The sequence below is a fragment of the Brienomyrus brachyistius genome, chromosome 23 (genome assembly GCF_023856365.1).
Source record: "Brienomyrus brachyistius isolate T26 chromosome 23, BBRACH_0.4, whole genome shotgun sequence".
NCBI classification, from domain to species: Eukaryota; Metazoa; Chordata; class Actinopteri; order Osteoglossiformes; family Mormyridae; genus Brienomyrus; species Brienomyrus brachyistius.
This window is the reverse complement of record NC_064555.1, coordinates 4,440,369-4,467,305: the sequence shown is the minus strand read 5'-3', so window position 1 is coordinate 4,467,305 and position 26,937 is coordinate 4,440,369. Positions and strand designations below refer to the sequence as shown.

At 45.2% G+C, this 26,937-nt stretch overlaps 2 protein-coding genes across 2 annotated transcripts; one reads left to right on the top strand and one right to left on the bottom strand.

Annotated features, from left to right (window-relative positions):
* The first annotated feature begins 24 nt into the window (after positions 1-24).
* On the top strand, positions 25-9,484 carry pip4p2 (phosphatidylinositol-4,5-bisphosphate 4-phosphatase 2). The gene is made up of 7 exons (XM_048993934.1): positions 25-397; positions 3,658-3,806; positions 5,220-5,326; positions 5,688-5,811; positions 6,528-6,580; positions 7,598-7,688; positions 8,164-9,484. The coding sequence occupies exons 1-7, from the start codon at positions 292-294 to the stop codon at positions 8,305-8,307; spliced, it is 774 nt and encodes a 257-aa protein (XP_048849891.1). The 5' UTR covers positions 25-291; the 3' UTR covers positions 8,308-9,484.
* An 891-nt stretch (positions 9,485-10,375) lies between these two features.
* necab1 (N-terminal EF-hand calcium binding protein 1) lies at positions 10,376-26,400 on the bottom strand. The gene is made up of 13 exons (XM_048994524.1): positions 25,905-26,400; positions 24,856-24,880; positions 22,625-22,733; positions 19,179-19,204; positions 18,924-19,021; positions 16,418-16,554; positions 14,331-14,452; positions 13,969-14,045; positions 13,685-13,738; positions 13,257-13,369; positions 12,090-12,167; positions 11,755-11,846; positions 10,376-11,175 (listed from the first exon to the last, which is right to left on the bottom strand). Exons 1-13 carry the CDS (start codon positions 25,989-25,991, stop codon positions 11,147-11,149), a joined length of 1,047 nt encoding a protein of 348 aa, XP_048850481.1. The 5' UTR covers positions 25,992-26,400; the 3' UTR covers positions 10,376-11,146.
* Positions 26,401-26,937: the final 537 nt, after the last annotated feature.

Here is a 26,937-nt window from a genome sequence, read left to right as displayed (position 1 = left end):
TCCGAGCAGCGTTATTTCGTGTCTCTGTGCCTGCGTATGGATGGTATGACAGACTTGACTTTGCTGCGTGTGCTGCTCGAAATCCGGGTCTGACATTGGCAGCCAGACGCGTCTCTCCAAAGTGCTTTATTAGCGGGGGTGGGCTGATCTGCAGGCTCCCGATAAACAGCGCCGCACCCCCGGAGTCGCACTGAAGCCCCGCCCTCGGAGCGCCGCCCATCGGTACCGGCGGCCCGTTCCCGGCTGCGCTGCTTCCCGTCGGCGGCTCTCTGTGCACCGTATCAGACAGACATGGCTTCGGATGGCATGGACGAGCGGTCCCCGCTGCTGTCAGTCCCGGACTCGGGCAGCGTAACTCCCACAGCACCCCCGTACCTGCAGGACGGCAGCCCGAGAGGTGAGCCGGGCCGAGGCGAGCCGTGCTGATTCATTTCGGGCGTTTCGCGGGAGGCTGGCAAGGGCGCCGGGGCCGGACTGCGCAGGCCTGCGTTCGGTGCAGCGGCTGGGAAACGCCGTCGCCCGGTGACCCGCCTGAAGGCCGGCGCCCCGTTTGCGGTGGCCCGTATCGGCCCGCTTCGGCCGGCTGTGAGCCCCGGATCAGCTCCCGGTTCTCGGCGCTCTTTGTGTCGCTCCTATCCGGCCCTCATCATCCTGCAGCCGCGTCCGCAGAATATTGTCGGGCGTAATTAAAATGAGACGTTTTAATTAGTGCGGCTTAAAGAGCATGAAGCCGCATATGTGACCGCTGGCAGGCCGGGCTGCAGCCCGGTCTCCCGGCCCGGAACCCGTAGGACGGCGCTGCTTTTCCCCATTAACGGGCAGTTGCTGCGCTTATCCGCTGCTGCTACTGGAAGAGTCATTTTGACGGGCCACATTTAATTGTATTTTTAGCATTTTGGGGGCTTTAAATAGCGGTGGCTGCATGTCTTGTTTGCTCTTTATGTTAAAATCCGTCTTAGGCATTGAAACCCGGAGCAGCTGTGCGCTTTTGGGTGTCATGCCCGGCTGCCCCGCTCCTCTGGCCGTCTTTCATAATGGTCACTTGCACCCTGCTCGTTTCTTATACATTTACGATCTTTGCATCTCACTCATGTCAGAAACAGCCAAGGTGCCACAATAGGACTTGCCGATTGTAACCCCGGACAAACACAATACATTTACACTGACTAAACATTTCTGATGGATGTCTGGACGTGGTAAATGGATAAACGGCGTTTCCATGCACAATAACCCAGTTTTACTGTTGTTTGATTATTCATATAATGTGTTGCTAATATCGGTGTCATATTTTTTTCGCGTTACTAAATATCAATATTATGTGGAATGTTCGTGTTGTGATGCGCCAGACCATGTCCGGCAAAATATTACCGTCATGAGAGTAACTTGTTAGTGAAACTGATCCAAGATGACTTATGTGGTAGATTATGTGCATGTGACCGCTGGTCATAGCAAGACCCTCATTGATGCAGCTTTCTGGAAACCGAAAAGAAAATAAGAGAGAAGTGGGATGGCAGGAGTGTCACGGGAAAATGAGCTGGTCAACAGATGAAAGGATGCAGTTTTGTTGTATGCAAGGTTTTCGATTTGCTGTATCTGGGTAGCTGTACAGATGCATTGTTACAGTTCAATCATTCCAATATGATAAATGCTGGCTAACCTGGGAACTGTTTAACTGATACTAGAATCATAGGTTACTGTGGGTTTGCTTGGATGCTAGTTTATGCTTTTCTATACATGAAAGTCAGCAATGGTGCAGAACTTGGGGGGGGGGGGGGGGAGATCTAAGACTCTGTGTACTGCCTATTTGCCAGGGTTAACAGTTGTCATGGCAGATTTGACATCATATGGTTCACTTGCCAGTCTGTAATTTACTAAATTTCCTAAACTGTCAATCGACCTTGCCAGAATACTATTAGAAAGGAATTTTAAGCTTGGCGACTCTCGTTAATGCAGCTTTCTGGAAACCAAAAAGGAAATTAAGAAAAGCAGGATGTTGAACATGAGTTCGTGTAGGTTATCTTATCTCCATATCGTGAAACATCTAATTTTCAGACTCTACGAATACAAAGTCAATGACTTAATTTGTGCGTAAGAATGCCATGGGGTGGCCTGGAGGTGGCGCTGTGGCCTCACACCTCCAAGGTTGTGGCTTTGCGTACCGTGTTATGCTCTATATGTAGAGTTTGCATGCCCTCAGTCTGTGTGTGTGGGTTTCCTTAACATGGTCTGGTTTTCCACAGTCCCAAAATTTGCAATCTGTTTCTGAATTGCCCATGGTGTGCTATTGGGTGTGTCATTGCCTGTCCTGAGAAGGACTGGCATCCCGTGCCTTCTGGGCTGGACTCCAGGCTCACTGCGACTAGATAAGCACTTGGGGGGAAAATGGATGGATTGTACTGGTTTTGGTTATGTTTTGCTTGGGGAATACGCAGGGCCGACATCCTGTGCATGCAGTTAGCGGTTATCGTTTAGTTAACCTGCCTGAACGTTTCTGTGATCGATTATATCGAAGTGTGTCTTCCTTTGTTCATGTCCCCAGGAGCTTATGCCGGTGGCCCTGCTCCTGTCCTGAGATCTGCAGTGGCGATGCTGCTGTTTTGATCGCCTCCATTCCCAACGCTCTTCCCCCCCCCCCCCCCCCAACCCCCCTGCCTAAAATATTTATTTTTTGTATTGTATAGAGGAGTCCGTTTGCTAACGGATAGTAACTGTGGAAAATGGGGATTCGGCACAGCACCCCCGGTAGGCAAACTGGCAAAATTTCAAAATACTGGAATAGCATTGCTTTTGAAAATACAGTTTACAGCACTGTAGTGTCTGGTAGGTATGAGAAATCGCACTCCGCCCGAGCCTAGTTCAGAGTTCATGAATCGCCAAGACATGGTCTCTGCAGAATTCTGTGGCTGCTCTGATAAGCACCGATTGTGTCAGTGCTTCTTCACATCTGCTGGTTACTGATTTCCAGTTTGGATGCTCCCTGAAATCTGCAGGCCATTAGGCCACTGATCAGTAGGAGATCACATGTCTCACTCCACTGCAGTGTCATTCTCTCCATTTTAAGAGGTCAGAGATCGTGTGTGTTTTTTTTTTTTTTTTTTTTTAAGTTCAAACGGAAGGGTGCTGATTTGAGCGTCTCGCACGCCCAACAGCTGCCTGGGTTATCAGCCCAAGCGTGCCATGAGTTCTCGCCCCCAACCCATCCTCCAAGATATCTGAATCTGTCCTTCACTGTATGTCCAGCATCGCCAATAGACGTAAAGGCCATGGTGTGGTTGAGTACAACGATCTGTGCCGATCTTCCTGTAGATGCAAGGTGAGGTGGGTGGGAAAAATAGGAATATAGCAGTTTGGTACCTGTTATGACTCCTCACACTGCAGAGGTATATCTGCTGCTGGTTTTTATTTCTCCAGGGAAATGTATACTTCCTCTAAGCTTTTTGGCAGTGTGTGTCTCCCAGTCCTCGGGGACACACCTGTACCAGAGATTCGGTATCCATTGTTTGGTTCAGTGTGTGCTGGGAGGGAGCAAAAATGTGACCCTCGTGGGGGTCCCCGAGAACCGGGTTGAGAGACACTGGCTTTGGCCTGTTCCTCTTGGGACCGGTCTCTCCCAAGCACGATGAAGCGTCCTGAAACATATCCATGTTCTGCTTGTAGCGGAGCTTCCTCCCCCTTACACGGCCATCGCAAACCCCGATGCCGCAGGCGTTCCTGTCATCAACTGCCGCGTGTGCCAGTCCCTCATCAACCTGGACGGCAAGCTCCATCAGCACGTGGTCAAATGCACGACTTGCAATGAGGCCACGGTAAGAGGCTGCTGCTCTCTCCCATCATGCTCCGTTTATCAAAATCACCCATTTCTGCCAGAGCCCCCCCCCATTTATGAGCTGCTCGATTGTGGCAAAAATCATAATCGCAATTATTTTGGTCAATTTGATCATAATCGCAATTAATTTGGTCAAAAGATCACAATTCTTTATCATGATTAAAATTTCCAAAGTCAATGGGTAACAGTGGATTTCCTTTAAAAAATAATTCATTAATTTTTTTCACAACTGAAAAGGGGCTGGAAAGGCGTGCAATGGATTTGTAACACGAGACAAAAGAGGAGCATCATTGCAAAACAAAATGCAGCACAATAATTGTTTTATCAGAATTGTTTTGTTTTGAAAAATCGTTGGAGGCGAAACTCGTACTTTTGAAATTTTAAAATTCAGATTAATTACCCAGTCCCGCTCCTCAGCTCCTCTCTCTCACTGATGTACCAGAGCACCTTTTGCGAATCTGAATGAACTTTCTAGTAAGGCACAGTCATGCTCTCGGCCCCCATTGGATAAGGGTTCGGGAGCAGCTTTGTGGGTAGTGCTCACTGGGAGGGACATGCTACGGTCACATGATGGTCACATGATGGTCTCATGGACGTCATGCCTTTTGGCTCGTAAAAGTCAATGAAAGTAGTGGATCAGGCTACCTATGGACCTTCTGGAGATAAACACCGGCTCAGGTTTCAGCCGTTAGAAGTTGCTGTCCCTATAATGCATACACGGTCAGGAACATGATTAATGCAAATTCATGCTGTGCAATGCTTGTATAATTATAACCTTCTGACCCTGGTCATTTTAGATAGTTACTCATTTATAAATTGTCTGAGCAGCCTAAGATTTAAAAAAAAATATATATATATATATATATATATATATATATATATATATATATATATATATATATATATATTATATATATATATATATATATATATATATATATATATATATATATATATATTAGAATCATTCCCTAAAATTGAGATGGTAAGTTTAACAAATTCCATTTCCTGTTTCTTTATCATTCCTTCCACAAGATTCAAAGATCAGCCAGGTCCTTCCATCGATCTCTCACTCTTCGTCATCACGTCTTTGTGTCGGTGTGCTGCTGTTATGGGATCCTGGTCAGCCCTTCCGCTTCAGGCTAATTCGGGGGGGGGGGGGGGGGGGTCTGATGTTTCGTGATGTCCTGGGGGGGTCGCCCAGCATCGGGGTGTCATGCTGTACAATGAGCCACAGCGGCGTATCTGAATTGTGCCCTGTGGTGTTGAATTTTGCCTAGAGTCAGAGCCTCCATGGCAGCCCAGTGACTGTCAGTGCTGGATTTGTGCCCCCCCCCCCCCTGCCCCCCCCATGCCTGTGACTTGTTACTAAGAGAATGTTTCTTCCTTCTAGCCAATCAAAAACCCACCAAATGGAAAAAAGTATGTGAGGTGCCCGTGTAACTGCCTGCTAATCTGCAAAGACACGTCTCGGAGGATAGGATGTCCACGACCTAACTGGTAGGGGGGGGGGGAGGCGGGGTCTTCATTTGAATGATCGCATTTCGCAGTGTTTCCCAATCCGGTCTTTGGGGACCCACAGACAGTCCAGGTTTTCGCTCCCTGTAGAGAGAAAAGATGCGAACTGTCTGGCAGGGAGCTTGAAAGAAGCAAAAATGTGGACCGGCTGTGGGTCCCCAAGGGGCAGATCGAGGAAACGCTGCCCTTAGCTGTGTGCCGAGTTACAGATCCCCACCTGCCATTAAACTACAGCAGATCTATGCATAACGTTGACAGTGTTGTTGCTTTTAGGGTCTATGAATTAACATGGAAATCATGAGCAAGCTGAGCACGATGCTGTTGTCGTCCCCTCATCCCACAGCAGACGCATCATCAACCTGAGCCCAGTCATGGTGATTCCGGAGGAGCAGCCTGCCCAGCCTGCCCTCCCCGTGCAGCCCGAGGGCATGCGTGTGGTGTGCGGACACTGCGGCAACACTTTCCTGGTGCGTACTGTCCGGTGAAACGGCACACTGGGGTGACGGGTGGGGTGACGTCTGCTCTGCAGGCCAGTGCCGCTGTAGCGGATGTACTTCCCTCCCTTTCCACACATTTACACCCCTTGGCGTTCTGGGATTTAAAATAGACAGATGGTTATGCGGTGCAGGGCAGTGCAGTGACGCAGTGACTCGCTGGTTAGCACTGTCGCCTCACACCTTTTGGTATATTCCCCCTGTACTGTCATGGGGTTTCCTCTGGGTACTATGGTTCCCCCCCCCCCCCCCCCCCAACATGCAAAAACCAGCTGAGGTGAATTGGAGACACAAAATTGCTTATCGGTGTCCCTGTGCGAGTGGGCCGAGCGATTTTGGTTTGGGGCGTCGACTTGGGTTGTTCTTTGCCTTGTGCCCGTAGCCTCTAGGATAGACTCCGGACCCCCAGCAACCCTGAATAGGACAAGTTGGTACGGTGGGTGGGTGGATGGATGGATGTTAAGAGGTGCTTGACTCGGGGGTTAATTTCAGACTGATTATAATTCGAAAGAGAACACAACCCAAATCTCCACTTTGTTTTGATGTCATCTTGGCGAGGGTGGGGCTTTGGCATCAGGCGGGTCTGCTGGGGGGTCAGCAGTGGCGAGAGGCTCCGGGACTCGTGACCTGTAGCGTTTGAGCGAAACCGCGCAGCTTTTGACGTCTTTCTGCCTCTCTTTTGTCTTTAGTGGATGGAGCTGCGATTTAACACACTGGCAAAGTGTCCACACTGTAAAAAAATGTAAGTTTGTCTCTCTCTCTCTTTCCTGACCCGATTCACATCGATGATGTCAAGTTTACCAGCTTGTTAAGCGCTGAGCTTCCTGGAGACTTTCCATGTGCACCCATGTGATTGGTGTTATGCCTTGAGCAAACAATGAGAATTTTTTATTTTTTTTTTGCGGATGGTGGGGATGGGGGGTGCTGTGTTACACTGTAGATTACACCACTGAAACTAACTGCTCCGAATCCTGCAGCTATGGGATTTCAGCCGTTTTCCTCATACACGCGTGTAGCTTCAGATTATCTCTGATGCTGCTTTTTGAAGAACCCCATGTAGCTCATCGAAACTTATCAGATTCTTTTATCTAAAGTGATATACAGTTGAGAACACAGGGTCAGCCAGTGCCTGGACCAGTTGGGGGTTAAGGGTCTTGCCCAGTGGTGAAATAACTGCGGGGGTGTGAAACGGCAACCTTGTGATCAATCTGTGTCTTAGCCCTTCGAGCCAGTGAACAGTTGGATCTTAGGGAGATGGGTATGGAGATGGGAGGAGTCTGTCACTGGTGACTGGTTTACATTTTGAGAGCTTGTTGGGTTAGGGTTAGGGTTAGGGTTCACTTTCATGTAATGTGGGGGTGGTCAGGAACGAGTAATGAGGCGATGGAGTCCTTGGTCCGTGCTCATATGTGAGCAAGCCGGGTGCTTCACTGCCTCCGATTAAGCAGCTTTTAGTGCAAAGTGTGAGAGCAGGTATTTAAGCGCTCAGGATGAGAGCAACTGCTAAGAGAATCAAATAAAATCTCTAGATGTTCCCATGTGGTGAAAATGGAGATTAGCAAAGCAGCTGATTCATTCCCCAGTCCCCAGGGCTGATTCCCAATCCAGTCACATGGCAGACATGTGAAGGGGCACTGTGGTCATGTGACGCGACTTGGGAAGGAGCTTTTGTGCTGTGTGCAGCTGAGGTTAAAGCACAGCATGCAGCAGGACCAAACCCACTAATTCAAATTAAGCACCACGGGCTATTTTTCCCCAGATCCTCTGTGGGCAGCGCCCTTCCTCGACGGCGCTGCTGTGCCTACATCACAGTGGGCATGATCTGTATCTTCATCGGGATTGGCTTAACTGTGAGTACGAGCCCCGAATGCCCCAGGGGCGCCCCCAGGGCCTGGCAGAGTGCCACGGGGGCATATCCCTTTACCCTTCTTGTGGGTGTTTCCAACAACCTCCTCTTGCTTTAAAGAGCCCAAGAAATGACCTGATCGAACACAATCGCTTACCGCAATCACATTTCGTATCACTTTGACAATTGTTAAAGAAATCGAGTGTAGCAGCGCGGCTAACGTTGTGTAAAAAATTCTTCAAATCCTCATGGACCAGAACAATTTAGAAATGTTTGTTGTTGACCATGTACTTGCACGTAATGCTGTGACATGTTTTACTGGAATCCAAATCCAGGAAGGAACTCTTACCGACTTGCTCTGACTCCCCTCTCCCCGTCTCTTATGCTCAATCTTACTCACCCTTCCTGTGACTCTTGCTCTGACTCCCACCCTGACTCTTGCTCTGACTCTCGCCATGCCTCCCTTTTCTGTCTGTCAGGTGGGCACGCAGGACTTCGCTAGACGCTATCACGCTACATATGTGTCCTGGGCCTTCGCCTACCTTCTGGGCCTGGTGTGCCTGGTGCGAGCGTGTTACTGGGGTGCCATCAAAGTGAGCTACCCGGAGAACAGCTTTGCGTAGATGGGCCTGGCAGGATGCACCTGTCCGCTGCAGCTCATTTAGTCCCAGGAAACTCCAATCCAACCCAGGTTGTCATGGTCACAGTCAAATACCACATATTTACTGTACAGTAAGTGATTGTCCAATGTACTCATTCATTTGGTTGGTGGTGTTATGACCAAACAGTTTTTTCCATTTACTCAAATAATGAATAACGTACTAAAACTAGTCTTAATTGTGTTGATTTGATGGTCAAACTGTTAGACACACCTCTGGATTTGGGCTGTCTAGGGCTGGCACCTGCTCTTACTCCCTGGATATTTTTCCAGTTTTAAGTATTATGTTTTGTTACCAACTTGACCAAATGAGGTTAACCTTGTAAGAACTGCCCATTGCACTACTGTCTTATGCAATCATGATCAGCTGCTAGAATGGCCAGCTCTGATTGGCTGAGAGGTCATGCATTATGTCGGAAGGTCCCACCTTTTTATTTTCAGTGTGTGGTGAACTTGTAGGCATTTTAACTGCTAGAATAGCCAGCTCTGATTGGCTGAGAGGTCAGACGTCGCGTCGGAAGGTCCCACCTTTTTTTATTTTGAGTCTAGTGAACTTCTAGACATTTTATTTGTACGGTGTGCCTGTGCTATATGAAAGGCATCTAGGAGGGCACTGCTGGGTTACATCTGGGTCTGTGTCTTCGTGCTGGATTACACCATCCTGCTTTGTTTCAATTCAAAGAATAAGCCTGGTTTGTCATTTTGGAACGTGTGTTTGCACCATACTGTAACGTTTTAATTGCCTTTGAAAAATAGACATTTCTCAAGGCATTTGATTTGCTTTTGCATGACTTTTTTTTTTTTTTTTTTTTTTTTTTTTTAAAAAGAAGAAAGTCTGGTACTTTTGTGTTCATAGCCCTGACTAAACATGTCGACCCCATTTCTGCCCCCCCCCCCCCCACCCCACCCCGGTTGTGGATTGCATTCTGTAAGTCCTTCCCGCTTAAAGCTTGATTCTTGGATTGCTAGATTTCCTATAGCATTACAGTAGTACTACATTTCATTGCGAATATGGGCACAATCGTGTTCTGAATGTGGAGAAACGAACGCTTTGTACATAATACACAGAACCAGTTGTTTGAGTTGGAATATGGTGTGGGTCTTTTTAAAAAGGATAATTTATCAATAAAAAATCTAAAACATTGTAAAGTGTGTTTCCTGACTCTGATAGATGTATGTTGGTCACCTAGAGTGTTTTCCAGTGAATGTCACTAGCGGACGGCAAGGTTTTCCTTGCAAAGCAGTGTCTTCGGGTTCCTCACGCGCGCAAAAAAAAAAAAAGCCAGCCCAACTCTTGGCAATAGTGCCCTCTAGTGGAGTGGGACAGTTTCAGTGTTGCTCAAGATTTTGGAAACTAAATGCTTGATATAATATGCCGCTGCTTACTTTCCGGGGAAAACGTTTCAGAGAAAGTAAAGCATATTGGCGAACATTACAATGTGACCTGTTGCGATTTTCCTGGACAGTGGGCGTCTTCACCATCAGCATCAGGTGCTTGGAGACTTCCGGTGTGATTTCATTGGATTTCATCTGAGGTGTGGTCTCTGTTCACTTATCCACTTTATCATCCTCTTCCTTTTATTTCTCTTATTTAAAGGATAAGTGGTTATTAGAGATGGAAAGATCGTGCCCATTTTCCATCCACAATTCTGGTGTGGCATCTAGACTTAAAACTTCCACAAGATGGCGATATTGTCAATTTTTTTTTGGTTTCTCTCTCTATAAAATAGTTCGGCTGCTTCGTAATTCGGTGCCTGTATTTCTCCGGGTAAATAATCTCTAACTTCCCATGGGAAATGAGGCAGCACGTTATTCACACTGGGTTTAAAGCTGCATAAGCTGCAGCCAGATCCTAAAGGATGCTGTAAATTCCATGCTGTACCTTTTAAAGCAACACTTTACTGATAATTTTTTTTGGTCAATATTCTGTTGTAACTGTGCCGAAAAGTGCGTGATGTTGGGAATGAAAATGGGTTCATCACAAAAGGTGCCGCATCCAGACCCTGATTTCAATATGCAAACACATAGAAATATCCAATATATCGTTTTTTTTTTTTCTTGTAGCACAATATTGTTACTTTCACAATATGTATCGCACGATGCATTTGTTAAATAACGGATGAAGAAAGTCACGTATTTAGGGTGTCAACTTCTCAGACTTAGAGTACCATTTATGTGGATGCTATGATGGAATGGGGACACCAGGCACTTAATGCGGAAAGACAGGCGTTCATTAAGTTTAAAGTCTGGAGGTGGATGAATATTTTATTTTAATAAAATACTGGCAGACGCTTTGAAACACTGTTTTTACCCCATGACAGGAAAAGCTACATCTACTGGAAATTCCTTTCACAACACAACGTGAAAGCGAACTGATCGGTGGGCTATTTATAATAGTGGACCGTTCCCCGGGGGAATCAACACCTTGATGGTCTTAGTGTAACGAATTTGGAAGACCGTATGTTACAATTCAACTAAATGGCGCTGTTTGCTTCACTACGAAACTCCTAGACTACAGCCAAGGTGCTACACGGCAAAATGTATCCACGAAATAATCTCAAAAACCGCTTAGATGTTTATGCACGTGGACACAACCGCACTGACCAACAAATGTACGCGGTGCACTGTGTAAAGTCTTAGATCGAGTCATACACTAATAATATAGCACGATAAATCATCACGTGAGCAGCAGGGGGCGCGATGCATGGACGAAGGGTTCAACGTGTTCATGTTTCGTGGCGTTCACCGACACGAGGGATAGCTTCGGCGGCTTGCGTGATCACAGGCTGGCCTCCGTGCCCTGGTCAGTTATTGTTCAGAACCCACCATGAAGCTGATGTAGAAAAGGAAAGACCACAGTTAGGAAACATCACCCCCGAGAATAAAGTCTGCCTTGGGCTGCATTCAGACCATGGGAGCTTTCCTTCTAAAACTGCCAGTTATAGTGTCTTTAAAGAATGTTCATTCGATTGTCAGATGTCTGGAAGAGCAATAATGACTACAGCAGTCCTACGGTCTGAGCCCTGCTGATTTTCCAGCCTTCCTTTACCTGTGAGTCAGGTGTGAAGCCCCTGGCCAATCAGAATCAGTAATTATTAAACTAACTACCTGGAAGAACTGAAAACATGGCCTGGATTTGGTATCGAGGTCCAGATTTGAAGAGCCATGCTATAAGCGACAGGTAGCCACCTACTGATGGGGGTGCTGATATAGCAAACCACTGGTGGCACTAAACCCCCCCCCCCCCAGCATGCTTCATCACTTCCACGCCTCCCAAACATTCACCACTTACTCTCAGCGATGACACACTGTGTGCGACCAGCCCTGACTTACAGCATGAGGAAACATTTACCTAATAGGTGCCGCGTGTCGGCGCATTGATAAAAGGAACATGTAACAGGAGGTGATATACCAGGAACTAGCATGGTGGTGACGACCTCAGGGCTCTCCAGGAAGTCCACATTACACCTCTGGAAAGTCTTACTGTGGTTGGCCTGAAGGTGGCTGCATGCAGAGAGAGGAAGGCCCACACGAATCACATTCTTCCCAGTCATTCTTCACTGGGATTAATATATAAAAAGCTGTTAAACTGCACCATTTACAAAGCAGGGACTAGGAGGGGGGAAACCTTACCAAGTCCGGGGAAGGGGGGGATACAACTAGTTTATTTTTCCCCAGGTTGGGCTGCTGCCAGGATAGTCCTGCACTAATGCAGCGCTGATGCTTTCTGTCTGCATTCACACTTACTTCTTCCAGACGCTGCTACGTTCCCAGAACTCGTAGACTATGAAGCGGGATTCATCAGCAAGCTTCTGTACCACGATGCTGCCGGGAAAGAAGTAAAAGGGAGAAACTGGATGTGGTGTGGATGTGCTGGATGTTCGCAAGCATCCTTACAGCAGCTGAGTTACAAGTGGGGAAGTGTGCTTCTTCTACGTCTTCATGAAAATAAAGGAAAAGAGAGGACTGGGCATAGAGTGAGCAGGGATGCTGGTCGATCGAGGACATGGAGGCTGGAGTTCAGGGCCTGCTGGCCTTCCTGTGGCGGGGAAGCCCATTGTCACGGCTTTATTTGCCATTTGCAAAGGTACATTAGGAAACTTTAGTTTTCACATCAACTACCTTCTGTCCATTGAGACAGATACACAGTAGAGAGCAGGGCTTGGGGTTAAAACACAGGGTCAGGCCATTTATCTACTTCCCCTGGAGCATTGTTCTGGGGGGGGGGTTGTTCAGGGCCTTGCTTAAGTACCCAACAGTGATGTGACTATTCTGCCACAGGCAGGATTCAAACTAGTGACCTTCCAAGCACAGAGGCCGAACCTGCCGAGCCGCATGTCATCGTAAGCTATTGTCACACAGAGAAGGACGCCTGTGCTGGGATTAACTGGTCATTCCTGAATGGGGAATACTGTGTTAAGAAAGAAAGAACCTAGATCAGCGTTTTATAGCAGGTCAGTCTGAGTAGGAAGCGGACATTCGGTGTGACGGGCGTGCTGAGAGCCGAGCTGCAGTTGGCTCGTCATCGGTGTCTATTAGCTGGAGGGTGTCAAGCATTAGGTGAGCTTCTGAGGGCCCCCATATTACTGCAGTGGTTGTAAATGTTTGGCATGTGGCCCTACCCTCTAACTTAAAAGTCCCCAATCATTTGATGTCCGAGCAAAAATGTCACGGACTGGTAAAACTTGTTGACCGGGGAGGTGAGGGGGGGTGGGTTCTAGTGGCAAATTGAATGGTTCTGGTTTCCGGGTAAGAAACCCCTACTCCCACTTGCTCCTTAAATGGCCCTGTGATCTCAATGCCCGGAGGCGTCTCCCCAGCGGCCTGGGAGCAGAGAGCCTTCTGTCACCGAGCAGTGTGAGCTCTGAGAAGTAAAAGTGAAAGCGAGTGCGTCAGTGACGTGAGAGAACTCACTGCAGGCAGCCGTTCTGGGTGCTGCTGCGCTCCACATACTGCCGGAGGGCCAGACGGAAGTCCTCCATCTCCTCCTCGAGAACCGGCAGCTGCCGCTGGACGATCAGAATGTGCTGCGGAGAAAGGCAAGAAAGGAGGGAGATTCGAGATGCATGATGCTCCAGTCACCTGACAGCGTAGCGTAGCATAGCCACCGCTCTGGGTCAGTGTACTGTAAGGTGCAGACTTTCCGATCGGGGTGATGCGTGTCAAGGACGGTGGAATATATTGTAGCAATAATACAACATTTTTCTTTGGCCAAACAGGTCACATGATGCGTGGGTCACTTTGATTACTGTGTTGAATTTCTAGCTCTGATTTCCTCAGGATCCATAGTGTTGTGGGGTCTTGGGATGAGTGTTAAGAACGACTCATTCCGAGGTAGTTACTGATTCGGTCGTCCCTCCCGAAACTTCCTCTTCGACAGGTTCAAGGCGCAGCTCCTGTGGAAAAATAAAATGCGTCAAACCATGGGTTACTGGGACCGTGTGATTTTGACATACTTCTTAGGATGGATCCTGGCGGTTTGAGGAGATACAGATATGGCAGAGAAGAAATAATTACATGGAGGCAAGAAGGCAGCAAGTACAGGCTATTATCCACAGTGTGACTCACCTGGCAAAAAGCTGTGGGCAAGTCTACATGGAGATGCTAAGAATTGACATCTCAGTACCTTAGTCTCTAAGCGGTCAATGAGTTTCTGGAGTCTGTCGATCTGAGTCATCCATCGGTTGTCCTCTTCGTAAAGACCTGATCATCAAAAGACAAGCTGGCAGCTTTCACACTGTTTCCATTTTTGACAGCAAAGATTTCACCTTTTCATAGCCAGCTGGGGCCTCGGTTTGCAAAAGCCATTAGCTATTAGAGTTATTATTTTGATCTCTATCTTTTCCAAAGATCCAACAGATGGACCCAACAGAACATACTGGCTGTAAATAAACATCGTGTAAGTCAGCAAAGATGAAAGTATTAAGTAAGAGGCTTGGTTCTTTTTTCAGTGACGGTCTGCCATGCCATCCATGAACAGGAAGTCACCTGAATTGGCGTTGCTGAGGAGGGGGGTGCTTGGAGAAAGGCTGTTATTCCTTTGAAGTCTCCTGTTTGATCGCCTCCCTGAGCACTGGATAGCCAGCCCCTCCGGTTTCGCCAGTCTGTGCCTGCGAAGAAAACACACAGAGCAGGCTTCCCTCACTGGGATCGAGCCCCTGCCACCCCCCCCCCCCCCCCCCCACTGCCAAACTGTATCTTTTTTTAATGCTGTGCATAGTCTTGCCCATAACCATCCAGGGGCAAAATATGCAGATTCTTCCACAAGAAATGGCACCAATCAATGAGATCCTGAGTGATGTCAACCCTGAGGAGCAACATCTCTGTCAGAAACACTAAGGTTACACAGACAAAATGTGACTCAGGCTGATATCAGAATGTCTGTCTGCTGTTTCCATCTGTACACCCCTGCAGGTTATACAGTGGGGGGGGCCTCCAAGGCTCTTGTTACGTCCCAGCATGGTCATAGGGTTCTGTGCTAAGTGACTGTACACAGCCACACACCCAAAGACAGACCCCCCCACCCACAGGGCTCGGCCCTCATCTTTCCACCCGCTGCTTCAGGGAGCTTCAGAGAACCACATCAGACAGAATAGCAAACAGAGAACGCAGGTTCACTTTGCCCTGGACACCAGCCACTGTAATACTACTGACAATGACAGGAAACAATAGCAGCAATAAGAATACAAACATCCCTCCGTTTCACTCTTTTGATGTGACTTCTACCCACAAATTTTCAGCTGCTTATCCTGAGTACTGTTTGGGGGGGGGGGATTGGAGCCTATGCCAGGCAGCATGGGGCACAAGGTGGGGGGTCCAGCCGGGACAAAAGGCAGGCCAGCCTAACAGCATGTAACTCTAATGACATTTCAGTTTTTCAGGTACATCTGTGAACCCTACCTGTTAAGTTAAGGTCAACTCCATTGCTAGTTCAAAATTCACACTAAATATGATCAATTAATAGCCTATAATAAAATTTATGAAGAATTTTATAATATATAATAAATCACGTTTTTTGGCAGCTTTTATTTTGAGGCATTGACCTGACAGTCAATTTCATGACCTAATTTATTCAAAGGTCAGATTGTAAAATTGCCCCAAATACCGCTCTTCCCTGCAAAAAATGGAGAAAATAACTTGCTGCACTTACATGCCCAGATATTCCTGGATTTCTAACACTGTCCAGCCATCAAACAACTTTTTCTTAGCTTGCTAATAGTTTTCTTTCTGCCTGTGGAGAAACTCGATTTAATCTTGAGGCAGATTGGCAGTGGGTTGTGCAGAAGGTCTCTTTATGCGAGCAAAGTGGCACAGCCAGCTTGGGGGTGGGGGCCTGTCATCTGAGGGGCTTCTGAAATAGAAATATGTGCTGTGGCTGTTAACATGTTACAGTGTGAGCGATATAATGTCACTGTTTTGTTTATGCACGTTCACTAGTAATGGAAATTTACGTATATTGTATTTTGATCGATTTTTCTTTCTGTGTTAGATGCTTGGTATATAGGGCGAGGGGGGGGGGTAATATAGGGCACGGGGGGGCATGGTTTCTGTTTTCTGGTTGATGTAGGAAGGGGGGGATGCATAAGAATTTTCATGAGTATGAACATTACTTTAGGGTATTGTTTTATTTTCTTTGAATTTATAACGTCATTTTTATTTCTGATTAAATAAAAACTGATTACGTTTTTCAGTAATTCTATATATCTGCTCTAAACTGTTAAAATTGTTTTTTAGTTCCTATTTATATCAGTTCATACTTTCCTCACTATATTGTTTTTGCCCTCTGGAAACCTGTTGCTGGACCAAATGAATTTCACCCCAAAGGGGATCAATAATGTCAAGTCTAAGTCTAAGTCTAAGTCAAGTCTAAGTCAAGTCTAAGTCTAAGTCAAGTCTAAGTCTAACCCCAGCTCACCCTTCTGGAGGCTGGATCCAAATGCAGGGACAGGAGGTCTAAGCTTGCCATTCTCCTTAAGACATGCATTCACACAGCATGCCCCATACATTTTGCTTCAGCCCCACATCCCCATCATTCTGCAGCATTGATCTGCGTGATCGTGAGGAAAGGTGCTCACCTTTCCGGGTACATCTGCTCCGCGGTGGCCTCCACGGCACACTCCAGTGAGCTCTGCAGCGACTGTAGCTGACTGCTGGTCTCCTTCAGCAGGAAGCGAGTGACAAACTGCTCCAGGCGAGTAGATCCCAGGTACTCCTGTGCGTGAGAGCCGTGGAGTAACCCCCCCCCCCCCCAAGCATCCTTAAGATCAGACTTATGCAAAAGATTAATCATTAAACCAATGGCCAGCTCAGTGGTACTTTTTATATAAAGTCTTGTATTCCAGTACGTGATTCACACTGCAGTACCAGTAGCACATTAGTCAGTCAGTAGGCTGCTATTTTAACAGAATTTGGGTTTCATTGACAGAGCTGCCAGGATGGGGGTTTCGCAGTGTGTTCACTGGCAGCTTGGAGGACAGCGGTCGGATTTCAGAGCACAGAATGGGGACATTAATTATGGCCTGAAGCGTAAAGGAGGGAAGGCAGCTCTAAGGCGACGATTTCTCAAACTGGCTCTCATCTAAGTAACGTGTGAATGACAGCAGCAAATCGAGTCGTGCTCCAAAGAAAGCAGCACTGGGTGGCGTGTGGCGCAGTGGATTGGGAGGCCGTGTTTATAATATGGAAATTACAGGTTCAAATCCCAGGGTCTGCTGAGTAATTTCATCTTTGAATTTCCTTAACCTGCAGTTATCCCCCAGGAGCCGGCGGACTCCGCTTTCTTATGAAATATGTAGGGGGCTTTAGATCCCCTCTCTGCTCTTTGGGTAGAGCATGCACTGTTTCCACCCGCAGTCCAAAGACGCACAGATACGCTAGCAGGTTTCCTACATTGCCCATAGTCCGCTGCCTTAATTCACCAGGAATCAGCTTTGGGCCTCTGCGACCAGAGGTGGATAGTTCAGGACCAGAAAGTAAAAATCCAGGCCAAAATTTTGTTTCGGCCAACCAGCTGAGTATTCGATAAATGTGACTCAATTGGTTGGTTGAAACAAAATCTTGGTCTGGATTTTTACTCCCCGTACCTAAACTATCCACCTCTGCCAGTGACTTTATACTTGATAAGTGACTGGAAAATAGATGGATGGGTGATGAGAGAAAGTAAGACATTGATAACGTCTGAGCCTGTGATGTTCCGATCGGAGCTGCTGCTCTTCTGCCATCTGCATCCTCAGTGAAGAAAATAGGGGAAACGCCAAACTGCCTTTTCTCTCCCATGAACCTTTTCTTGTTCCAAGGTTACATATGACTCACCTCCCCATCAGCAACTTATCTCACGGAGCAGCTGCCACGGGAAGAAACGCTAAATAAACAGCCGAGAGCTTTGAAGAACCACTGACTGCTCTACCAAACGTTTGGAAAACATTTCAGTAAAACATTTAATATTTTATTTCTGCTTTATCACTATGCTAATTCCAAGCATCTCCAAAAGCGTGTAGCTGGTTGCGGCTATTATTGTCGCGGATCACGGCCGGAAGCCTTTGTCTGAAGACTTAAGTGAGCTCTGAGTGACGCGGGATTAATTTAAAAATGACACCCGGGCTACACGATCAGGAAGCGGTGATTAAAAAGACACTGATTAGAGATTCCTTTTATGGGAGCAGTAAGAAATGGGGCAGCGCCCTGGCGTAGGACACACCCTGCCTGATCTAAGGAAGATGGTGTTTTTTTAAGTATATCTGGCTCTGTCTAGGAAGACTGGGCATAATTAAGGAGTAATTCACGCATGGGGATGGGGCACGTGGAGTCAGGTCTTTAGTTACATCTGCCAAAGACAACAGATTTCAGAGGGCCTAGTGCCGCTATGGAGGAAAAACTGCAGGGTGAAAGGCTTAACCCTGACCGTCTGACAAGGAAGCATGCAAAAGCCTGCACTCCTGAGAGCTCCGAAACAGCAGGCTGCCGGTGAAGCCACCCGCATTAAAAATTTGATATTTGTACGTGCAAACGAGCCGTGAAGAGTCGTGCGAACACGCGCGACCTCCCTAAGCGCCCGGCACACTCACCCTGACTGCTCCCCGCTCAAACAATGCACAACTTACGGCAGCTCTATAGGACAAAAAAACTAAATTAATGACGTCAGTCTGGATGAAGAAAGCAAGCGTAAAAAAGTGCTTTGCGGCCTCCTGTCCTCCCAGGTGATGCAAGACAAAATCGGGAATAACAGGTAAAAGGCTTCAGATTGACTGCAATTCAGCTATTTGTAAATATACACTTAGTTTATTATGAATCACAGAAACACTCTCCAATACCCCAAGACAGCAACAACACGACACATATATATTTATATATATACAGTGTATACCCTTTAGCTGAAGGAATAGAACTGGAAGCAGACAAAGGGCATAAAGGTCACTGCTGTACCTCTGTGTGCTTTCAGTCACAACCCACCAAGGGGTAAAATGAACTTATATTCAGGGTCATGCGACAGGGCTGTGGCTCATGCTGCATAATGCCTCTAAAACTGCAAAGACAAGCACACACACGCAGGAGCCCAACACACGCGTGTAATAAAGCACACACCTTCTTGGTTTTGTCCATGGCCTCCAGGATGGAAACGTTTAAATCCTCCAAAGCCGCAAGTACATGCTTGTATTCACCGAGGTGCTGGGAAAAGTATTCTACCAAGTAAGTAACAAAAAGAAAAAAACGATTATTTGACAGGGATAATGCATCTAAAATTTCAATGTCACGTCTCAATTTACAGTTCAAATCTTAAGGCGTTTGAAATACCAAATTGGTTTGTTTCTGGACGAGTAAGAAATCGGTAATTCTTACCGCACAATTCATCCGTGTCCACATTGCTGAAGAAAGATGGGAAAGACCGGTTAACCAAAAATGAACCCAAATAAACAAAAAATAATATTTTCTTATATTTGTTCAAAGACACATGGAAGTTGTGAAGGCATCGGACTATAAATCATGAATCATAAACATATTATATAACAAAGAATACAACAAAAATCTACATATACACTGATGTAGTAAGGTGGTAATATCCCTGGGGTACAGAGGACATTAATTATGATTTAAACATTTTTTATTGAACTTTCTAGTTTATTATTACCAAACCCGAGCTGTTTAAAAACTCTGCCTGTGCAGAGTGCATTAAATTTGGGCTGCATACAGGCATGGGCTGGGACCAGGCTACTGCTGCTGAGCTAACAGTCCAGCGATTCTCCTTTTACACGTGACAGCAGATCAGTTTGTAGCTCTTTGTCCTTGTGTTTATAACCCAACTCATAAGCGGCACCAGTGGACGAGGCCCTTCATGGCTGAGTGAGAATTATCCATCCCGGCACAAAGCAGCCATTCGGCGTGGTAGGATGATACACACCAAAGGTGGGCGTCATCCGAGATATTCTCCAAACAACTGGTTGTAAATAACCTTCACATGCCATATGATTCATAGTTAAAACAAAATGCCCCTTTATATATATATTTGTGTGTGTTTGTGTGTGTGTGTGTTTGTGCGCGTGGGTTATGTTTAGATTACATTGTGGGGCCAAATGTTCCCCAAATATAATAAAAGCCTGTTATTTTGACATTATGGGGATCATTTTTCAGGTCCCTAAAAAGATATATGAATACAATCAAACAACAAAAAATACCTCATATTTTGTTTGTTTACATATGTGTGTATCTATGTATATATGTGTGTATCTATGTATATATGTGTGTATCTATGTACATATATGACACGGTTTAAACAATTTCAAGGGGTTCTGTACTGAAAATAAAGCCACTAGTGATATAGTGTCACTCCATGTATCTTCCGTGTCTGGGTTTCACAGCCTGACACTCCAACCAGCAAACGCCCAGCGACTCCGGGAGTCTTACAGTAACTATTATTAGAAGCCAAAGCTACATGAGAAGCACATGAATATCAAAACGAAAACTGCAGATGAGCTGAGTGCCTTGTGACAATGCTGCCATGGAAACCATGCCGGGCTTGGGATTGGACGAAGGAAGGTATGACATTCGCATGAAGCACCATCAATGTATGATGCTCACCATATTATTTTGACAAAGAAGCAAAGCACTTGGTAGGAACTGAAATTAGAGGTACCAGCAAAAAAAATGGTTGATATAGGTGTTTATATTTTCTTCTGACATTCGTGGTATATCAGCACGTGGGGGCAGCGTGTGGCTCAGTGGGCTAAGCCTGTGTCCTTGTAATCAGAAGGTCGCAGGTTCGAACCCTGCCTTGAGCAAGACCCTTAACCCCCAGCTCCCTGGGCGCCGCTACGGGTGGCAGCCCTTCGCGGTCAACTTACTCCACAAAGAGCAAGTTGAGGAGGCGTAAAGATAATTTCCCTACAGGGGATCAATAAAGTATCAATTATAATTATCTTCCAAAGGTCAAGCACAGGAGGTTGACAGGAGAATATCTTCCATCTTCCAACCGCCTATCTGGACCAGGGGGGTGCAGGATGTAATGTCAGTCTAGGCACACCATCATGCACTAAGGGCAATTCACAGACACCATTTAGCCTAATAGCATCTCTTTGGACTGCAGACGGAAGCCAAAGTAAGTCACAATTACCTAACCAATCAGCAACTGCTCTATCCTTGTGAACCAATCCCGTGTACACTGAAACATTACCAGGATTCAGGCAATGAACTAGGGACTTGTCTCTGTGCCCTTCAGCCCTCTCACTGTGTATTTCTGAATGCCCGGATTCCTGCCTAAATTAAGACACGATAATGAATCACAGAGAACAACATGCATACATAACCAGCTTCTATGGTCATAGCTGAGAATTAAGGCAAATGATTTCCTTATCATCGTGCTAAGAACGTTATCATTAAAGAACAATGGTTTCTAAATAAAACTGTTTGTGTTCTGGGAAGGAAGCTGAGCAGCTGCTTGCATTTTAGCAAAAATTTTGCCTGTTACACTCTTGTGGTTTGCGTGTGTCTCACACTCTCTGCTAAACACCTTTCCCTCCCCGCCCCCCCCCCTTTCACTCTTGCCAGAAAGGCCAGAGATGTTGGTGAATTGGGTACGTGTCATGCCTGGGGTACAGTCCCCACGGGGCTGTCTGTTGTCATGACAGTTGCCATCGAGAGCATTAACAAACAGCCCTGGTTTTTAGGACAATAAAGAGACTCTGTCTGAAGCAGATCAGAGATCAAGGAAAAGGGGGTGAGAAGCCTCTAGTGAATCAATACGCCTTAGATTAATATTAATACTGACATTGCTAAAAATAAACAACTGGGTGAAAATCCTTCTATTTTAACATCTTGTCAACAACGAGGTCGTTCTCAGCCTTCCGACAGCCGCGAAGCAACCCTGCATGGATCTAAATACTAAAGAGTAGAAACTGTTCTAAAAAAGCCAAAGGCAGGTGAGACTCAGATATTTAGCTACTTTAAAAAGCTTGTAAACATGTGAAATACGCTGGTGTTGAAATGGACTTTTCTCATAATGAAACACGGTCAACGAACAAACAAAGAAAAATTAAATGTAGACAAAGAAAGATCAAGGCAGGTATCTACAGATCTTCATGTGCTCTTTGAGTTTTTCCTGCTGACCTTTTACAAGCACAATCCCAATGGATCACCTCCCACATAACACACACACAGTCCCAATCTACACCAATCAATGCCCATTTACTGTTACTAAAGAGCACTAATCTCCCCTTAAATGGCAAAGACTAAAATAACCCAGAGAATCAATTTATAATATATTCTGACACACAGAGGTCAAATACCAAATAACATGTTTTCAGCTCTTCTTTTAAAAGATTAACACAATAATAAGTAACGGATTATTACAATGGGTTTTAAGAATGTTACTGTCTCACACCAACATTTATCAACCATATGTTGCAAAAATTCATTTGCAATGTGTAAATATTTACAACTTACTCATGCGGATAAGGACATAATCCCAAATCTTAAAACTGCAGGTTAAAGTCCGATAAAATTCTTTGCAGTTTTACCCTTGAGCAAGATAATTAACCTGAATTACTCCAGTAAAATATACAGTTAATTAACAAAAGGATAAAGGATGAATAAAAATCATTAATTCAATAATCCTGTAATGTTTTCCCTCATTCCTGCTACTCACACACATTTCCGTAAGTCACTGAAAAGTACGATGTAGTTACAACTTCAAACAAATAAATATCAGTACCCCTGCTCTCCCCCCAATGGAAAAAGAGATGACAGGGACGCATAGTTTTACTGGGGGGCATGAGACTAGAGTCAATACTTACTCTGTGTTGTGGGTGTCAATTGTGTGGAAAAGCTCCTTCAGGTCGTCTCCAGTCAGAACGCCATCTGAGAAGTATGTCTTGAACTCATCAAAAGACAGCTTGCCATCATCTGCAGATGACATAAGGGGTTAACAGCGTCGCTAATTAAAGAGAAAAATTCAAAGGAATGAGGTAAATACTTCCCTTAGAGACCCCTGATTTAGCTCAGCATGCCTCCTTCACATGGTTATCACTTAAGTAATCAGATCAGCATTCGTGATACAGACAGGAAACATCTAACAGGGCTTGTTCGTGTGTCGTGGTCTAGCTCCTGCAGGTCACTGCCCTGATGACCTGTATAATCCTCAAGGGCTTTAACAGACACGACATCCACAAGTAAAGGTGAGTCGCACTTAAACATACCTGAGATTCAAAGAGGATCAAAGGAGATTTTTTAGCGATACAAATGCCTGCGAAGGGTTTCCTTCCAAAAATCTTGCGCTGGCGTTCATATTTATTATTAAAATCCACACCAAATATGAAATGGATTGCATAGGAAAGTCAGACAGAAGATTGTCACTGTAGACTCCATAACACTTTACTTGAAGCTGCCATCTATAATGTATTATAACGGTTGGTATAAGAATTAATAAAGCATTACAGCATCTTCAATTGACAGCCATAAGGCATTATAGTGTTGATTATAATGCTTCATAAGCTCCAATGAAGCTCTCATCTATAATGCACTATAAATACCTTCATAATGCATTATAATGGTCGGTATAAGAATTAAGGATGCTTTGTACTGCAGTATCACCGCATCTATAGTGCGTTATAGATGAGAGCTTCATAAAGCATTCATGAAGCACAATAAACATTGCAGTAATATGTTATGCCTTTTTAAAAATATTTATAGCCATGTTTATAATGCTTAATGAATGCATTATACAGGCGCTCCTCTACTTACGGAATTTCAACTTACGAACTTTCAGACATACGAACAAAGAGGACCGTAAGTCCAAATTGTGTTCATTGGGCCCCCGTTTCCTGTCCGCAAAATCAGTTTTTTCTTTCTGTTCGCCAATTCCGCCTAGTACGACTTCCAGCCGCTACTCCCGCCGCGCAGCAGCGTAGCGTGCAAACTCCCAGCATCCTAGTTCTTTGTACTTGCATATCCCCTTAAATGATGTTGAATAACGACCTGCATACATTTCAATTTACGAACATCCGTCCAGAACGTATCTCATTCGTAAGTAGAGGAGCGTCTGCAATGTGTTATGAATGTGTCCATAGATTCTTATAAACGTGACATTCATAGAAAGTGATACCAATTCCCATTATAATGTGGAATTCTGCTTTTGTAACCTGACCCGAGTTGGCATATTGCAATAATTTTACTGTTTGACTTTTATAAATATTCCTCTACTGGTCCAAGGAACTTGCAGGTCGCTCAGTATGATTTCATGTGGATAACGAGCCTGTTGCCGTTGGGCATAAATGCATTCTGAAGAGTGACATCCTGTACGGGTCTCCCCAGCTGTCGTTGTGTGAATCACATGCCTTGTGTGTCACCGTATGTGACGATTTCTTTGCAGTTCAGTGGAAAATGGGTGATTTGGGCTATGACTGGCATCCCATCTAAGGTGAACCTTTGTCACGTCTCCTATGCCACCTTCTCAGGATCTCTGTAGCCCTAACCAGGAGAAGTAAATGGATGGATGGATGAATGGATGGATGGATGGATGGATGGATGGATGGATGGACGGACGGACGGATGGATGGATGGATGGATGGACAAGCAAAGGACACAGGGCCACAAGAAGCTTATTCAACAGTGTGTTTTGCATTTCACAGACAGCTCCGGTGTGCAAAACCTTCAGTTTAGTCACACGCCATGTGACAGGAAACATGACAGAAGGTTCCCAGGGGCCCAAGCTCATCGTTTTGTCCTCTGGGAGACTCGCCTGTCCCTGTGCTTGTGCAAAGCAATGGCGAGAAAGTGCAGCTGTGCTGCCAGAATCATCATAAAACGTCATGAAAGACGTGGGAATCCCTTCCGGACACTTCCGTTTCTGTCCAAGGAGGCTACAGGGCAAACTGGCTTGTCCAAGGTTTTCGTAACAAATGAGTAAATATGCTTGTTAGTTGACAATAAGCCCCGTGCCATTCTGAGTGATATAATGAATACATTTTGCTTAAGAGTGCATGGTTGATACAGAACAATATTATAACCCTGATGTCAAAATGCTCACCATTTTTATCCGCCCTTCGTAAAATCTGAAATGAAAACACAGAAAGAGACCAAATATCTGGTTATACTCAATGGAAAACAGAGGAGCTAAAAGAGGAAAGGACTATCATACAAACACTCAGCCTGTGAGGATCTACGCTGGAGAATATTCACACGGACAGCATTAAGGTTTGTTTTGCTACTATACGGAGTAACAACACATTATAAATAGGTGCAAACATACCGCTAACAATGTTACTGTCATTATCATTCTATGAGAAGTGCCATCATTATGATTATACTCTGAAATGCACGCACTTCCTGTAGTATGGAAAGACAGGCATAGACATCCCTAGGAGTTATTGTACATCTGCACAGAATGCAGTCATTGGTGATCCCTGCAAAACTTAAGTTTAAGACAATTGTCATTTCTGTACTATGACAACTACTCTTTATTGCTCAGCCGTCCTTCAAGGGTTAAACATGCTCATGATGAGAAAACAAACCCTTTGATACATACTAAAGGACACATATTTCCAAATATCGTCACAGCACTTGGGATGTAAGCTACTGAGGACCAGAAACCTTATTATTAAGCTACCACGTTTAATAATAATAATTAAACAACACGCTGGTTGTTTTATTGAGAATTTGAAAATCCTAGTTATTAATTAACATTCTTATTAGAACTGTAAAAATTAATATCGCGTTTCTTTCCAACAGTTCAAAAAACTGACAATACGTAGCATAATCTGTTGCTCGTACTTACGCTATAATTATTATTTATATGTAATTTTATTTTCATATAGGCCTAGTCTAAATACCTAACATTTTCATGCAATAATTCTGTGGCGACAATCGATATTTAAATAATATGTGTGCGGAATTGTGTTCCTGTTGAATATAAATCTCATGTGAACTACTACAAAATAATTTCTAATATTCAGAAGTTGCTAAAATGGGCATGGATTTCTTAAAGGATTTTGCCCCTTTCTTAAGTGATCAGTGATTTTTAGCATTTCACAAATTCAAAAATCATATGTCAACCGATTCATTTGTCATTTTACTTACATCCAGAAATATTGACATTCCCTTCTTCAACTCAGGCGTCGCTTTGGCTTCGTGCTCAGGAGACTGCGTTTCTTCCGAGCTATCCATGATGTTTGCCGCCGTTAACAAATTAATGCCAGTGGATTTTATCTGTAAATTCAGTGTATTGAGACTAAAAGAGACTGAGAAAAACACTATAAGAGCCGCGGTTGCGGAAAGCGTCTCAGTCAGTAGAGTCGGTCGGGGAAAGCGCGCCGCCTGCGTTCGCAGCCAGACAGGACGGTAGGGCTGCGCTCCTGCGGAGCGGAAAACACTCCGTTACAGCAGTTAATTAGGCCATCATCTCCAAGTAGCTGTGTCAGTGTGAGCAGACGCGAATATTCCGAAAATACTTAGAACACAATGCATGAAAACACCGTGAGATCGCAGGGCGCACACTGCATTTTACAGACGCCAGCTTTCATAACTAACCTGTGTTTGGACTGAGGAAGGGAAAACAGAGAGTAAACCCACGCAACAATTGAAGAATATGAGAAATATGAGCAGCAAAATTATGCATTTATACAAATAATAATAATGAGTATTATTGTTGCTATTGATAGCGGTAGTGTGTTAGCTCAGCAGGCTAGAGCGCTGTGTCTGTGATCAGAAAGTTGCTAGTTCAACACCCTTCAGTCATGGGCGTCCTTAGGTCCAATCACTCGGGCTAATAACCCCAGTTATTTTAAGCCTAGCCCCGAGGATTTTAGTCTCGATGCCAATCTTCCTTCAACAAAAAAAAGCGTCAGATAATAATCATAAGAATATGTTTAACAACTGCTCCGCCTAGTGGAAAAGCAGAACTGGGAATTATGGAATCACATGAAAAGAAACTGGGGGGGTATTTACATCCGGGGGCTTCATCGTCCAGTAACACATCATAATCCTTATTCCTAACATATACAGGCGTCCTTTTTCACCAAATCACTTTTCGAAATTCTCAAAAAAATTAGAGCAACCCAGTTGTAAGTTCTAAATATTTGTTAAACAACTTGAAAAGTTTTAAATAAATCTG